The sequence below is a fragment of the Stegastes partitus genome, unplaced genomic scaffold (assembly GCF_000690725.1).
Source record: "Stegastes partitus isolate 25-593 unplaced genomic scaffold, Stegastes_partitus-1.0.2 Scaffold48, whole genome shotgun sequence".
Classification (NCBI taxonomy): domain Eukaryota; kingdom Metazoa; phylum Chordata; class Actinopteri; family Pomacentridae; genus Stegastes; species Stegastes partitus.
In genome coordinates, this window is record NW_007577779.1 from 633,891 (window position 1) to 651,852 (window position 17,962).

Genomic DNA, 17,962 nt, shown 5'->3' on the forward strand with positions numbered 1-17,962 from the left:
CTCTCCGCCCCTAGTGCGCTGTCCTGGTGAGGACCCTGTCATATAGGTACATATTCCTAGTAATTCAAGTCAAAGTTACTTAGTGTTGAAAGGGTTAACTCCTCCAACCATGCCCAGCGTCATTTATTTTTTAATTCCTTTATCAATGAGGACAACTCCCCTGGCTTCAAGATTCTGTTCTCCATGCTCCTGATATCAGCGTACAGAACTCCCTGAAACTTGCGTGAAACTCCAGTATGGACTCAACTGCAGCTGGATCTCAACATCTTTCTAAGACCCTGCCCCACTCTACTTCCCATTGGCTAGTGATGTTAGTTTGGTTGACAGTAAAAGCTGCGATCCCCTCATTCCATTGGTAGACAAACTCGATTGGCAATGTAGTCCTTTGGGGGGTTTTTTCCAGAGCCAAGCGCCACACGCCGGAAATCCGGCACAGTGCCTGAATATTTCAGCCATGGGTATTACAAAGCAAGTGGTATTTTTACACTCTTCAATTAGGATAAGAAAAGCATTAACAAAAAATAATTCTCTGTAACACTCGCGGTTCGACATGCCCAAACGTGTGTTTTAGCAGCTGAGTAGAGCCAACATGACCCTTCTTTTACTGTAATTATTTTTTCCTCTGTAGTTCTGCTTAGAAAACATTAACTGCTCATCCATGTTGCTGACCTGGGTATCAAACAATGATTAACGTTCACATTAGACAGTGGTTCCATAATTGTGTTGGCATGTAGAACATGACAGGGATGAATGCAAATAAAAGATGAGGAAGACTTATGGTGTAAAAATGAAATTACTTTTGAAATACTCTCAATAAAAGCTATATGCAGAGAGGAAAAAAAACATTAATATGAATTTTTTTTAAAAAACACTATAAAAACACAGTTTTTGTAGGAGGTGAGGGGGGCTGGGGTGTTCGGGTTTGTTGCGAAACTGTGCGCATTAGAAAGCTCAAATGAGGCTCTGTTACATCCATTAGAGACAGTGAGAACTGTGACTGGTACATGCTGACATGCTTGTGAAAAGAGAAGATAAGGTTACCTCTGTCAAGGAAATATGCTGAGAAGGGGCAGTAATGGGGTGTTGGTCTCTAAAGACACAGACACACCAGACAGACAGGAGACACAAAAATGACAGGTGTGGAGGCATTATGACTGCCGGGCCTTCTGGACACAACTCCCAAACAGGGACATAGAAATGTATATATTGCTAGTATCCTGACAAAGGGAATAGAAATCAGTTTTATTTCTGTTGTTTATTATGTGTGTCCTTGTCTGGGACAACAAGTTCAGGAGACTAAAAATGCCATTTGTTATTTATGTTGCAAAATTGTGCCTTTTTTTCCCCCCTCCCCACATTCGAGTGGCGGACCTGCTTGTGCAAGGTGTGGCTGCTTATGAAAACTGACAGGCAACCTGGCGCAGGGTGCGAATGCTGATCCAAAGCGGGCTGGACAAATGTCTGCACACACACCAGCATTCTGTCGCTGGCTGCCTGCGGAGATGTCAAACACAATGATGTGGTAAGAGGCTGCAGGAAAGCTCTCTGCTCGCTGCTACGAAGTCATGACGCACGCAAAGGCACGTGCAACAACACACATTCAGACATACGAATACACATGAATGTTGTAACCCAAACACAATCTTACAACAATGCAGGCCCGTCAGCCTAATCCAGGTTCTGATCAACTGTTTTTAGCAAACACAGCTAATGTTGGCTCTATTCATCTCACTCTGTTGTCTAATTTCGACAACTCAATAACTGTGTTACACATGTCAGGCCCCTGGAGCCAGGACAATCCTGCAAATCGTTTCAAAGTGCCCCAAATTCATTAATTACAGAGTGTGTTAATCTCATTGAGATGGGAGGGAATGGAGAGAGGAAAGGACCCTCATAACTCATCCAATTAGGTAATTGAGTGCAACTTGGATTAGAGGGAATGAAAGGAGGAGTCCGCTGAGATTGAGGACTTCTGGTTCCATACTAAGAATACATCCGCAGTCATCTACAGATTAGAAGCCTGCAAACCTGATCCTATTCTTCGAAAAGCTCAGCATTCAGTTGGAGGCTTTCTCCAGCTACTTGTTTCTAGTTCACTAATCAATTTCCAAGATTTATGCTTTTGGATTTAGTGCGCTCTATGAAGATGGGTGAACTTGCCAGTATGAGTAGTGTTGCTGTGCACATGTTCTAGGGCAAAGTGGATGGATGTTTAACAGTAAAAGATGAGTTTTCTAATTCATTTAGCTGGAAGAATTACCTGCCTGCTTCTGGAGGAACAGGATTAAATGCAACTGACCACTGGGAGCTCAGTGATCTCACAAACATAAATGACAATATATAAATAGCTATACAGCTAACAGTCATTTCACACCTGCTGAGGGTCAAAGTACTTTGGGTCACCCTGGTTTTAAGGCATCCCACGTGATCACCACTTAGTCCAATACAGTGTTGCACAATTTGATTGGGATGGTTTGCAAATAAAGACAACAACAGATAGGAAATGACAGACGTATGAGTAAAGGATTTACATAGCACTGCGGACCAGCTGAAGTAACAGAGTGGGGTAGGTACGCTGTGCAAGTCGTCCTGGCCAGCCTTCGCACCGTGCAGCAATCGAAGCAGTGCTTGTTAAAGTAGCAAACTGCCCAGGCAAAGGAGTCACTACTATTTCATTTTAAGCATACTGCCAGCCTCGTGGCTTTGTGCCATTTAAAGAGTGGATCCCATAATTCCCCTAAGTGCAAAAGGCACCGTGTACATATTAATGAACAAATCAACAAACACGAAGCCAAGTTCCTCCTGAGGTGGTCCTCTAGAGCAATTGGTAAAAATACATTATCTGATCTGATAGAACAACGGAGGCACGAATACATTTCAGCTGGAAAAAGGACACGTGAATCGAGTTCACACTGTAAAAAAGACAATGACGATCTATTCAGCAGAGCTGGAATTCTGAATAGTTTGAACATAAAAATCAAAATAGCTGTACTTAACTAGAAAATACACATCAGGCTAATAATGTGCACCTCACTATGTTTAAATATGTAATTGTGAATAAGCTGAATTTGCAATTTGTTGTTGGCACAACAAAGTTGGAAAAAACCACAGGGGTTCCTAGAATACACAGCAAGGGCAAGTCCTCATGCTTTGCCCCGGTTAGCTTCTAACAGCTCAGCTCTGACGGAGACAGGACCTATTTCAGAGGAAGACCTTCTGCCAACTTGTGAAAGTAAGTTTGCCGTGCAAATCACTGTGGTGGCATTGTATTAAATAATAGTGAGTGACTTGATGATACACGTTTGCTGCTTTGCCAAATGTACAAATGTAATTTGAGTAAATTGTGTAATTGGTTACTTGACCAGTAGCTAAATGAACAGGGCTAGCTAAACAAGCTAAGTTACTGCCTGTTTCCTCAAGATTTGTGTCTCAGTCACGTTTTTTACTCGTGCATGTAACAGAGCAAAAACATTTTTATTTAAATCTATTCTGTTGTCTGCATTGTCGTCATAGATGCACTTCGGCGGCGTCTCGCACGCACACGCCGCTCAAAGTCTTTGTTTACACTTTCCAGCAATATGCATGTAAAACGGCAGGTTGATGCCCAAAGAAAGACAGGGTGACGGTTCACTGCACAGGTGTCATCTTTGGATTCTCCCCACAGAAATGCTATTTTGACAAAATTTCCACAAGCTGACACAGTTGCCATTTACTGTAAAGTACAGCTGTCTGGAACAGAATATGCTCAAAACATTATTAGCAAGGCAGGACAGCCAGAATTTTTTGAAGATATTGAGCATTGTAGTCTGTTCTGGTAAAGTGTCCTTCCTGTCAAAAAGACTTACTGCATAGTACTTTGAGCATTATAGGTCATTTGAACTTGAAGACGGTGACTATGCTTAAGTTATTGTTCTTAATGATGATGAACTCATTCATTGCTATGCTTTGCCAGCTCATTCTGTTGGAGGAAAACTTTGGGTGACACTAAGGGCACGTTTGCATTAAAGACAGAAAATGGTCAGCATTCTTCTTGAAATATATAATTACAACTGATAATCATAGTGATCGAGCTTTGCAGATTAATAAAACTATCTTCTGTGTTTCACAGGCACTGCTAATTTGTGTTGTGATCTCAAAAGACGAAGCACAGTGTGTTCAGCGGTCTCAAGTTTGAGAGACAGTGAATGCCCTCATTGATGTTATCAAAGAAAAATTACAACTTCAGGGAGACTTTTTGTTACAGTTTGAGGACCCTGATTTCCAAAATGCACTCTGCAGTTTGTCAGAGATTGCAGAGCTACCCCATGACCGTGTGGTCCTACACATCAAGTAGAAAACAGTGTCTCAGCCAGAAGAATGTGACGTCCAGTCTCTTGGCTCCATATCTTCTCTGGACACTGTGAGCACGAACTCTTCAGGAAGCCAGACAAACAGCCTTTCTCCTTCTACATCAAGGTATTTGTGCAGCGTCTCAGAGTGGCCTGATCCATTTCCTATCTCCACTTTGTCTCTTGATGTAGAACTTAAACTAAAAAGGCCATTGAGTCATATGAAAAAAAACAAAATAGGCATTGATGTATCAAGAGACATGAAGACTAAAATTCTGGACAAAATTGCCCAAGTAGCTTTTGACATCAAGGCATATCCAGATCACGATGAACTCGAATCCATTGCTTCAGCTCTGATACTCAAGCATCCTTGCCTCAAAGAGCCTGGTAAAGGTACAGGCTATGAATGGTGGCTGGTTAGCATTCGGAACAAGCTCAATAATTACAGAGCAATGCTGCGAGAGGCAGGTTGCAGTGAAGTGTCAGTTAACAAAAAACAAAAAGAAGACAGGGATGAAACTAAATACACCCTTAAAAGAGATAAATGTGGAGAAGTGAACAATGTTCCTGAACATCCAGAACAACATGATAATGCCTCACTTGAGTAGCAAAGAGTTATCTTGGTGGAAGCATCCAAGAAGGCACGACTTGATCATTCATTTATTAGGGAGAAGATGGACCTAACATTCTCTCTAAGGAGAAGCGAGGTAGTGGAGGAGCAACCCATGGTGATGGAAATCCAGAAGAGATGGCCTGCTTTGTTCTTTAAAGAAAAGGGAAGGGTTTACCATTTGGGTTTCTTTGCATTTTTTGCATGTGTAAATGTTACCTTATCATTTGGAATTCTTAGTAATTGTTCTGATGTGTACATATCCTGGATCTGTTCTGGCAGATCTGTGAGGAATTTTTCTGCATCACAAACAAAGAACTGCTGGGAACATTCAGAGCTGCAGTGGACAAGGACACACCGAAACGTCTCCGGCTGTACCGTGCCCGAAAGGGAGCTTTTGGGAAGGAAATGGAAAATCTGTTGGAGAAACTTGATGATGAGGTACAGTGTTATAAGTTTATGTTACTTTGTTTGGTCTTGTGAAATAATTTGCCATGTTTGCAAACTTTTTAAATCTCAATACAGCTTTGTATTTTCTATAGACCTCTAACATTGTCAGACATGGCAAGGATGCTGCACTTCAAGGCCTTCCAGTGTTCCTGTGGGACGAGCCCAAAGAACTGTTCAAACAATGTCTGGTAAGTATTAGATATCCCAAAATGGCAGTGTTTTGATTTTGGGAGATGTGTGCGTTCTTGCTTTAGTGCAGTGGTTCCCAAACTTTTTCAACAGGACCCCTTTTTGTCAGCCTAAATATTTTAAAGCCTTCCTGAACACGCACCCACAACTTTTGTTTCCTTTGACTGTAAGGTTTTAATTTGTTTAAACACTGTAATTAACTCTGATCTAAAATTTCAGTGTGTAAGTGTGTGTAATGGGGAACAAAAGGCACTCATAGATTGGAAGCATGACAATCTATTATAATCATTTTTCTTCCAAATTTTCCCTTTTGTTTTCATCACTGTTTCCTCAAAATCCCCTCTTTAACAAAAATGAACAAAACAAAAAATTTACAAATCAAGAAAATGAATGAGATACTGAATAAAATTGTCAAAAATGCACCAAAGTATACAAATGACTAGAATATTGTTATGATTTTTGCATCTAAGTATTACTAACTGCAAAAGTGATAACAGAAGAAAAATCAGACCGATATAGCCGACAAAATTCCAACATTATTTAAGACAAGGAAAAAAAAAACTTGCTAATAATAATCCAACATATTAGACTCACTAAATGTCTCCAAAATCATTTGTTTTTAGGGTTATTTCGCTAAAGGAAGAAAGAGTGATGATGATCAATGATACATTTTTTTTCTTCTCCACATTAAATGAATTTATTAATATCTTGTGCACTGGATGCCACCATTTGATGAAAGTCCAAAATGCCCAAGTGGTCTTTTAATTTGTTTGGAATCATGTTGTCAGAAACTCATGTTCTAAGACACAACACAGTGTGGATGACTCACCTTTGCAGTGGTAAAGCCGGGCAATCCTTTCACAAATTATTGCACCTCAGTCAGGGAGCTTGTGCTTTAGTGGACCATAGTCAAGTATGTGACTTACAAATCACCTTTTAACAGTGCTCTGGTTTTACAGGAGTCTGATCCTGAAGATGAATCTACCAGGGGAGTGGCAGTGGGCACACTCTTAGTTATGGAGGACCGTGTTGCAACAACTTGATCTGCAGCGGTGCAGAGCATTGCCGTGATTTTGGAGGAAACCATTGTCCTGGAGGACATCCCAGATCTTCCATCCACGCTGGCATATCTTTTTGGCCTTCTCTACGCTCTCAATATTTCCAACCCAAAGGCTGTCAAGTACACTTTTGAGACATTTCAACGTGTCTTCATGGAAATTGGCTCTGATTGCAATCACTGAAGAACAAACTCTTACTTTAAGCCTATGCAATGCACTTGGTTGTATGGACAACTTGTTTTTGGTCTTCTAAACAGATGTTTGACAACTGTGGTTTTAAGTTGTTCTAAACAATAGATCATACCTGTGGTGGTACCTTTGTATTTGAGCAGAAGTGTTCTCATTCTTGGCAGTGCTAGCATGTTCAGGATTATCCTGTATGGATTCTAGTTCTAATGTTGGTGCCTGTGCTTCATTTCATGTGTCAATGTTTGCTGCACTGGTCTTGATGAAAACAATTCATTTAACTACCTCATCTGACCTTGTACCTCCAATTTGCATCTGTATGCACCGTGGACTTTAAGTACAGACAAATAAAAGTACGGTGGAAATGCAACTGAGAACTATGTATTTATTAAAATGCAATTATTGTTCATTTATTGACTGTAGTTAAAAATGATTGTGGGGCTGATTAGCTTTAGGTAGTTCTGTGAATCACACTATTCAGCTAATAAACACGTTAATATTGGCTAAATGAAGAATTAATAGTCGTGACTATTCACAGAACAATATAAATGTAATTGGTACAACAATTAAATATTACTTAGGAAAATGGAAATAGCAAATCGTTGAGACAATTCAAAAATCTTACTGCCTTGAAATTTTAAATTTTCTCAACTATTCTTTTTTTTTTTTTATAGTGCAGTGGAGTTTACAAACTAAAAAGTTTGAGAGGGTCAGTCATAGAGAGTATGAGGTGTGTATCTGTTGAGTGTGGATGTGTGTTTTCATTGAGTAGTCTGCCTGTCTGACTGCAGAGCAGCCCAGATTATGCATGAATCTGGCTGCTTATCAGCTGACCTTTAAATTGGAGCCGCAGAGTGACTGCAGGCCCAAGGGCTGACGCTCACACCTGATTGGCTGCTTCGCCTCAGACCTGCTGACAATAGAAATTAACAGAGCCAGGTGGGCATATCCGCAGGCGGAAGGAGTACAGGAGCAGAGGGAGATAGGGAGAGGCGGGGGCAGCGGAGGGGAGGGGGCTGCATTAATACAAAAATATATTTCCACTATTTTCCTCAACCTCCTGTCTTTTCTTAAGCTTCAGGAGAGAAGGAAAAAGTCATTATGTGCTGTGAAGCATGCTAACAGTGGAGCAGGTAAGAAGAGACGAGCTTGGTGTTACCTGGATTTCATCTCTTGCTCACTCATGCTATCTCCTCTTCCATCTCTCTGTCCTCTCTCTGTTTCCTCCATCCTTTCCATATTTTAATGGTGGAAGGGGTCTTGGCAAGCTGTGATTGTTTGATAGATAGATATCTCCTGTTGGAGAGGGGTACGTGGAAGAAGAGATGGGGGCTGAGGATGAGGTGTGTGTTCTGTCGCCCGCCTGGAAAAAGGCTCCATGTGTCTGGAGGATGATGGATTACATGGGGGCCATGGGTTTATGTGTGCATGTGTTTGTGTGTGTGTGTCCTCCATTGTGTCGCTATGTACATAGTGAAAGCGTGGCAGTGAATTAATTTTTCACTACAGCAGTTGGAAAAGGTCATTAAATAAAGCAAATGTTTGTGAATGGGAATCCCCAGGAATTAACTTCAACATCATATACGCAACAGTGCAGCGATCCGGCAGTAAACGGGAGAATTATACTGTATTGTGGACAGGAGCACAGGTGGTTGAATACGCAGGCATACGCTTGGCCTTCTGTCAGATTAAAATGAGTCAGAAAAAATAACGTTGGATTTAATTGGTTGGTGTGTGCTGTCATGATTTCATGGTATGACAGTTACATGTGCATAATCTCCAGCCACAGTGGATGGAGTGTCCTTGCCCGCTTGTTCTTAACTGTTTCTGTCTTTCTGTCAGAGCGCATGGGTGGCTGAGGACGGCCAGCTCTCCCTGTTTCCATTCCAACGGTCAGCGTGGGCTGTAACCGATCTGCCGTATTCATAAAGACGTCCAACATGCGCTGTGAGTGTGTGTATGTCATGTGATACACTGATAAAGCAGGCTCATGGGGAGAAGGCGGTGTGGTCGGCCACAGCACCACATCTGTCATCGACACAAAAAACCCTCACCAGTTGCCCGGGAACAGAAGACAGAGAGAGCCACTATCACAACCCCTAAGTGTGTGTGTGTGTGTGTGTGTGTGTGTGTGTGTGTGTGTGTGTAGGCTCAGAAATGCATGTGGGTGAGACCTTATCAAAGCTGGCCACATTCCTAGCAGGAAGATAAAGGAGGCCAAATGAACCAGATCACTTCTGTGTGTGAGCAACGTATGAGTGCGTGAATATGTGCTTACATGTGCGTGTGTGTGTGTGTGAGAGAGAGCATTTGTCAGTGATGAATAGCTGTTTAAGAACCTACACTTTGGAGATAAGCGAAGAAAATTATCAGAGCAACAACGACAATGCTACCATGTAGGGTCAAATAAATACAACGAAAGCCCTCCAGACGAACATCAACTACATTCAGACACAATACAGCCATGTTCAATCTTGAGATGTCATAAACTACTCCCCCCTCTATAGCCATTTGTGCTGCACTTGTGTCCACCATCAAATAATGAAACTGAATGAAGAAAAAAAAAAAAACCCACTGAGCTTTATCCTTTATCAGTAATGGATTTGAAGCTATTATCAGTGTATTGCTCATAGAGTGGCATTTCCTTGTATCATAACAGCTATGCAGAAAGCATTGGACCATATCAGATAAATAAAAAAACACCATCAGCCTGCGTGTTGGCTAAAACCCTGAAATACATGTTTTATTAGTAGCTTTTACTATATACTGAATTTTTGAAATTCAAACTTGATTGAAAGATAATTCATGGTTTTGTTTTCGGCTCCCAACTCCCAATCCCATCTCTCCCAGTTTTTTAACTGGGAGAGATGGGATTTTTCTGCCATATCAGCTGGTTTTTAATATGTCTCAAGCTGTCTGGTGGCAACAAGGCAAGAGGAAGCAGCTGATCATGATGCGAGTTAAATGTTCACTATCAGGGATTATTTGACATCATCCATCAATCATTATGTGCATTTTTCAAAACAGTCAAAAAGCCCTTCAAGCAAAAAAACACTTTTCAAAATCTGTTTTTTTTCTTATTTAACTTTGCAGTTTCCGTGAGGTTTTTCTGATGCAAAACTTCCAAATACACACAAAAAATACGAAAACAGGTAATGACAAAGAGTCTATATTTACTGTCACATCTAGTCATTACTTGATCTATTAAACAAGGCTAGTATTGGCAACCCTTTGATCCATGTTCATTACACCTGAATATTTTCTGTGTAGTTTCCTCCGCTGCCTTACAAATCTTCTCAAACTCTCTGTGTCTTTCTGATATGACGTACAGTACAGTAGATGATTCCCCTCCTTGGAGCTCAGAGCAGGAATTTGCTGGATGACAGAGCGCATTTCTCCTTCTTAAGGAACGTTGTTGCATTTCATTAGGGATAAGATTCATCACAGCAAGCAAGCAAGAGAGCCGTGCAAATCATATTGGAGAAATTCCTTCACCGTCCCCAACATTGTCTCTCACACGTATAAACACAGCCGCCACGCGCACGCACACAACCAACAGTTGATACACAAAAGGCACAAAGCAAACAAAAGCTGAGAGAGCTGATTCAGGAGACAAAGGGGTACATCAAGGACGGTGATACTATGTGATCGCTCATTATTGTGCACTTCAAAATGAAGCATTACTGTGACAGTGGAAATAATGGCAGGCAGCTGCCTGGAGTTAAACAGGCGTTTTTGTTTTTTTTTTCTCACTGAACAATGGAGCCAGTCCTTCAGAGGCCCAGATCCCGAAAAGGCTGAACATGTGGGTCGCGACTCTGCTCTTCTGGTCAGAGGTCCTGTGTTCTGTCTGAGTGAGCGGATACCCAAGGGTCCATTTTGGAGATGGCTGTTAAGTTCCAGCTCTGACCTTGGAAAAATGGCTCAGATAAGGCCTGTATACAGACCAATTTAACAGGTCACAGCCCTGTCTCAGAGTGGGAGCGACACAGCGGGAGCGTGTGAACACAGCCTGGGGGATCTGTCCCATGATGAGATGCTGGTGATATCTAACTGTAGCCCTGACCCTGCAGCAGTGGCTGTCAGCCTATTGATTCACGGCTCAAACAACTGGGGAGACAGGCACAGAGTCAGGTTGTGTAGCCACAACTGGGACAGTGTGTGACAGTATAAGTGTGTATCTGTATGTATGCGAGCATGTCGTAGAAGTCTAGTGGAGCATTGTGCGCCCAAGGCTGGCAGACCGGCGACAACAACGGCGAACAGGGAGAGATGGATACGGAAAGCTGGGGCCCTCATCTATGCTGAAGCCAACAGCTGCATATGGAACACAACAGATCTATTCATGACAGATGTACACAAATGCAGACACACACTTGGCACATAGTGGACAGTGGCCCCGTTGTGGTCCAGGAGATAAGAGGGATGCCATGCAGGCTCTGTGTGCTACAGTGTGGGAGAGCCAAAGGGAGATGTTACCACACACTACGAGACAGTCCTCTGTGTCTTCTACTGTATTAAGCACAATGATTGCGCCTGTCTGCTAGAGGCTGCATGCTGGCTCTGGTTGAGACGGCCGACTGAGCGTGGGATGGACTTGGAGGTGTATATAAGCCATATTAGATAATAGATGGACTTCAATGAAAGCTCTGATATCGATGTAAACAAGACATAAAACAGTGGAGACAAAGACACGCAGCGATACAGAGAAAGTCTGTGAGACAACAACAACCCGAAAAATATTTGTGGATTAGAGAGAAAGAACACACAGTGCTGGTTCACACAGCGTTGGTTCCCCAAAAAGAAAAGCATAAATTCTCTGTATTTGGAGTCGTATCTTTCTCTGTTCGTGGGGAGTGGGTGGAGTAGAACATGAATTGACAGCTCATCTAACACTGATGCCTCAGACGGAGATGGGAAAATCCAATGAAATTATCGACAAACCTATATAGACGTCTTACTTACACGGACGTGCTTTACGTTTTACTTTCAGCCTCAACTCTGGTCAAACTTTACAAGAGACAAACTCTACTGAATGCCTATAAATTGCTGAGCAGGAAGCGCAGTCCTTGTTTAGCAGATTGGGTCCTGTGCTTTGGCAGCTGTATGGACCCCTCTCTGGCCCAGACTGGTCTCTCAGGGAGAGGTCAATAGCAGGGACGTCTGCCAGGTGAGAGGTTGGCTGAGGTTTAATCAATGCTCGCCAGAGGAGGACAGACAAGCGGGCTGGCAGGTAGACGGTCCGGCACGGTAACTACTAGACAGAGATGAAACTATTCCTGCTGGGGTTCACCGGCCAACTTCTGAGCATGCGCTGTAGCGGAGAAACTCAGGCTTCAAAACGGTTTAGGGGATTGAATTGACAGCTAATTTACAGAGGAGATTTGCATAAGGCCACACGCTAATAAGGCAGGCTTTTCTTTTCCATCCTTTGTCTTTCCCTGCTATCTCTTTTTCGGCTTTCTCCTTCCTTTTTTTAGACTTCAGCAAATAGTAACAGATAATGTAAGCGAATTAAAGAGACAAGAGATTCAAATTGGATATTGATTAAGAGACTAAAGCCTTGTGTTTTCTCCTGTTAAAGCTTGTGTTTAAATGATTGATTCACAATGTCACTCCACATTCTACCGACTGTGTGCTGTTTGGGAGCGGTTGTGCCTCTAAGCCTTCAATGGGCCCACATCATGTCACACCATGCTAAGTGCTTTGACACAGCCACACAAAGAGCCCTGCCTATCTGATGCCAATCTCCCCAGGTCCTGGTGTCACCCAGGTGGAGGCTTTCAGAGAGAGCAAGGACAAAGTCTCCTCCTAAACAGCTCCGCACAATGCAGCCTGACTGACAGCAGAAAAGACAAAATGGAGCTTCCCTGTCAAGTGGATGCTTAAGTGCAGGAAGTGAAAAGTTAAAAAAAAAAAAGGTTCAGGGACAGGAGCATACATTGAATCCACAGAGAAGAATAGGTAGAAGACAGGAATGCTTTTTATCCTGGAAGTCGCAAGGCTCACTGTTAAATAAAAAAAAAGACATAACCTCTGCAGAGCATTTCCCAGGACTGTGGAATCACCTTATTTTACCCAATCGCAGTCTTAACACAAGCTGCTCGCTGCACATGAATACGTATCTCTGCTGTTCCTCAATCCACTGATGCCATAGCAATGTTAGCACAAAAAGAAAGACAAGCTACCACTCCACAAAAGCGCAGAGACACGTTTCAAGCCATCTGCCCATGAATGAACACTCATCAGTTTGCATGACTGGAACTTACTGTTCTTGTTCTTGAAGAGGTTGAAAACGGGGAGGATCTGTCTGAAGTAAGGCACCAGAGCCTCCCCCACCTTTTCTCCAGACGCCACCAGATGCTGCAGGACTTTCATGGTGGTGCACATCACCTGATTGTTCCTCGTGTTTAGGGCGTCTGGGGAGGGGAGGCAAGAAAAACAGTAAAGGTAAGGAATCAAGGCTAAGATGAAACTAGATATCAGTTAAAAAAAGGTCTGACAGCCTGTCGGTTTTTAAAAACCAGCTTCTTGGCTGTAAAGTAGTTTACTGGTTGTTTGTTCAGTAAGGTGGAGGTACAGCCAATGTAGAATGATTCAAACGTCTGAAATTATATGGTACATAAAAGTGGCATCAGCAGACACACACAAAATGCACCTAAATCTTAACCCCCACACACACACTCCCCTTTTTCCTTGAAAGCATTTCCTTTATAGCCGGGCTTTGATTTAGACTACCTTGTCTGCAATCAGTGATTTCAAATGCACTGGGGAGGCAGGAGTAAGTGAGAGCCAATCACCGGGCTATTTGGCCTACAGCTGCACTTAACTCTATCCTCCATTGATAGAGAGAACAAAAGGAAATGATGGTGGGAGAGATGGAGGGCTAGAGAGATCAAGAGAGACTAAATATATAGAGAGAGGGGAAGAGGGAACAACAAAAGACAAAATGTCAGAAACAGAGATAAAGAGAGATGTGACAGACAGAGAGCAATAGGTTAGAAAATAACTTGTGATTATCAACCAACACAGACACGTTTTTCTGTTTAATGTCTTAATTGAGCTGATTTAATTTCTGTGTGAGAATCTGCATGTGTGCTGTTCGTTCCCTTTGTGGAGTTTAAAACAGCATTCCACTGTAGTTAGAAAAACAGCTACGTCTTAATCTGTCATTTGATGCGTACTTTCACAAAAAAGAGGAGGGAAATGTCATTACTCGTTTGCTGGTAAGCATCCTCAACAACAAAGATTTTTTTTTTTTAAAAAAAGCATGAAAAAACGGATTTCAAAAGAAGGAGTCAGAAACAAAGAAAGGAGCCACAGTGTGAGCAGACGTACGGAGCTTGTGGTTGATGAAAATGAGGAAAATCTGCATTGAGTAAAAGAGAGACACAAGAAGAAAAGTAGAGGATAATCATCTGCAATCAAAGAGCTGAATAAGGCAAAATTTTAATCTGGCAAAATATGTTCATAAATGGCAAAAAAGAGAAGGTATTTAAACCTAAACTTTGGCCTTAAAGAGCCCATAAATTATTTAAAGAACTCTAATTCAGTAAAACTAATTAAATCTGTTGCAAAATGTTTTGCTTTGATGCTTGAGAAGCTTCAGTTTGTGGAGAACATGTACTGTCCTGATGTTTGTGTGGAATGTTGAGGAGTTGTGGTCGTATTAATTCTCACGCAACAAATGTCAGCAAATGGACACATCAGACAAGACTGGAAAAACAAAAAATTGCTCTTCAGTCTTGTTGATGATAATAACACTTGAGCGCAATAAAGTGTTTGTTTTTGCAAGCAACTGCAAGGCCAAGGTTACTAATTTGCTAAAGCACATGTCGAGTCAATATAAACTCCCAGAAAGGCTCAGTCAGACCAGCAGAATTCAACTGCTGTGGTAGTTCTCCGTCTAGGATTCCTTGAGATAACCAGTTTTTCAGAGATAGCAACAACCTGCTGCTAGAGATTTTTTTTTTGTTATAGAAAATAAAGGCCATATTTTAATGAGAGGCTCTGAAGCTGCTTTGCTTTATAGTGAGCCGCAGCAAGTCCCAACAGGGACTGGTAGAGACCAAAAGCAGAACTAAAACAGAGTGAATATTTCACTTGCCTTTGCTAGATAGCAAGAAGTGCAACTTTAAATGAGTGACACCCAGCTCCATGACTGCAGTGTGTAGACAAGCAAGTGTTTGCTAGCAAGTTCATCCACTCAGTGGTCACTGATTAAACCTCTTACAGCAAAACTCTGTGTGTCAAAGTTATTTTTTTTGTTCCCCCATGACATTAGTTTTTTACTCAAACTTGCTGCAGTGTAACTCACCATTTCTTGTTCTTGCTGCAGCTGAAGCACACCAGCTCACCTTATCTGCTGAAACACTGTAAAACTACGCTACCCATACAATGGGTTTCAGTATTGGAGTAATATACAGATACAGGAAGCTTAAATTAACAAGCTGGAAAACATTATTTTTACATAGTTTGTTACATATAAAACCCCTGAAGTCTGGTTCTGTCATCAGCACACTGCAGCTTCAAGGTGGACATGCTCAGCATTGGCACTGACGTCTTATTTCACTCATGATGTATTGTCCACCATTAAAACAAACAAACAAACAAACAAAAAAAACACCACATGAATATGCTAACAAGGTAAAAATCTTGTTTTTCACCAGAGGGGGGCCATTAAATGATATGTCAGTGTTGTGTTGACACTTTATGTCGCCCCTGAGTCATGAAAAAGCTCTGAATTACCGTTACTGTAAGAATCACCCAGACTGGTTTACAGATCAGTGCATAGTGACGAGAACAAACTGAACTTTTAATTTTTAATCGTGGCTTGGACAATGCTTTATTCTGTAACATTATTCTATACTTGTGGCAAAAGTGTTCAGTTTGTCTTTCATGATAAAGTATTTAGATTTGAACCAGATTTGCACTAGAAATCAGGAAAGTGTGCGTTAGGTGAGAGAGGGGCAGAAAAAGAGCAAAAAATAAGAAAGAGGAAGAGGATGAGTAAGAGATGCGGCACTTGCTGAGGAAAACTGTAATTGCTAAATAAAGCAAATTTTCAGTCTGGCAAAAAATAATAGAAAATGAAAAGACAAAGTATTTTAAACCTGCAATTTGACCTTAAAAGACAATAAATGAGTTGAAGATTTCTAATTTAGGAAGAGTGACTAAATCTGTTACAAAAGGTTTTGTCGTTGGTGTTGGAGTCTGTTCATGATGAATCTTGATGCTTGTTTTTGCCTGACTGGCGGTGGAGTTGTAGCTATATTAACTCTCACAAAACAAATGTCAGCCAATGGACACCTCATACAAGTCTGGAAATACAAATGATGCGTTTGTTTTTCAGTCATGTCGATGGTGACGACACTGGAGCGTAACTGAGTGTTTGTGATGAACACATTTCATTTTCATTTTCATTTTAATTCTGGTTTGAATGTATTCTGTATTAGTGGAACAAGTGTTTAGTTGTCCCCAGTGTTCCACCTGATGACTTTGCATGAGAAGAGAAGAAGCTCAGAGATGTCTGTTTTTAGCACAAGTTCTGCAACTAACTTTCCACCAAAACACCAACTTCGTGGTGACTCATTTGAAGGAAATTTCCACAAGTTTGTGCCTCTGATTTCAGCTGGGTGCCATGTGCCAGGCACAAAACTATCAGTCCAGACAAATAAGGAGAATGTTAAGGAAAATACAGACACAATGCTGGACTCAACAAATATACCAATAAAGTACCAAATTAGTCAGACTAATCTCGATGACATTGCAACAGTGCACATCCCTCGCACCAGACTGACTCTGACAGAAGAATAAGTGAGAGACAAAGAGAGCAACAACCCTAAAATATTGTGTGCGACAGTTTGAGCAGCAAGACAGCAGCACACTGCATCAGCCAGTGTTAAAACAGCTCATATGCAAATACGAAGCAGGCTCTCTCTCTCACACACACACACACACACACACACACACATTCCAGCACAAACACATTGAAAGCAATGAGACAAAATGTCAGCCTCAGTCATGAGCACAGGCGGTGCTGAACATGGCAGCAGCAAAAGTTACACAACGCTGAAGAGTCATAAAAACAACAGGAGGCTAAAAGGTTAAGAGAACGTTGCTGTTGTATTAATATTTTTGTGCATTTATGTGACAAAATGACTAATTAAACCGGAATCACTGTTTTGTGTCAATCTTGGAGAAGCTTGCGTAGAAATGACTTTGTCTGTGTGTCTGTGTGTGTGTGAGTGTGTGAGTCTGTACAGAGGACCTGGATTATGCTGAATGAGCAAATGTATTGTGCGTTGTGCCATCTCTCCATCTCTGTCTTAGTGTCTCCCCAGATAGACAAGCGTGGAGATATCTGCCATCACCGAGATAAGGTGGAATGTGGAATGACAGGAATTTCAAACCTACATAACAAACAATGAAATTCTAATTACCAGCCAGCGCAAACAATTTTCCCTGCTGTGACATTTGGACTGCGGGACTGTTCAATTATTCATCGGCACTCTCGCCTTGCAAGAAAAAAAAAAAAGGAAAGAAAAAAAAATTAAAAGAGCGAGGAGGAAGGCAGCCGAGGGCCTGATGTATTAATGCCGGTTTAAAACCTGTGTTGGGACAAATCTGAATAACGTAATCATCCGTTCATGCTTGGACCTGTTTCATATTCAGTGTGAAAATAAAACAATTGTGACCTTGTATTGTGTTTTCCTGTGAAATGTCAGAGGCAGGGTGACACCTTGCAGAGTTTAGCAGCGAATTGTTCTCGCTCAGTGTATAAATACACCTTTCAGATCAGGGGAAGATGTTCCTGTGCAGAGGTGTAACTGAGGATCTCCTTGTGATGAAAGTCTCATTTTGGTTCAAAGCTGAACAAATGTTATGCCAATCAACCGCGGCTCAAAGCAGGCATGGCTCTGAATCCTCCTCCCTATTTAAGGAAGCCGGAAAAACTGAAACAACAGCATTTCAGGAACGGATTCTCTTTAGTCACCTTGGCATTGTTTAGCCTGAACAAAAACATTTTTATGCCTTTACTTACACAAATATTGGTGAATTATATAAAAGTACGCCTTTTGGTGACTTTCAAAAACATCTGGCAAGAATTCACTAACTCCTATAAGTGTGTTTTTTTATTC

General features: G+C 41.6%; 1 protein-coding gene across 1 annotated transcript in view; it reads right to left on the minus strand.

Annotated features, from left to right (window-relative positions):
* pacrg (PARK2 co-regulated) overlaps positions 1 to 17,962 on the minus strand; it is a 173,220-nt gene that overhangs the window by 73,649 nt on the left and 81,609 nt on the right. The window contains exon 4 of the mRNA XM_008306857.1: positions 13,091 to 13,240. Within this exon, the coding sequence (XP_008305079.1) occupies positions 13,091 to 13,240 (150 nt within the window). The remainder of the gene's footprint in view (positions 1 to 13,090; positions 13,241 to 17,962) is intronic.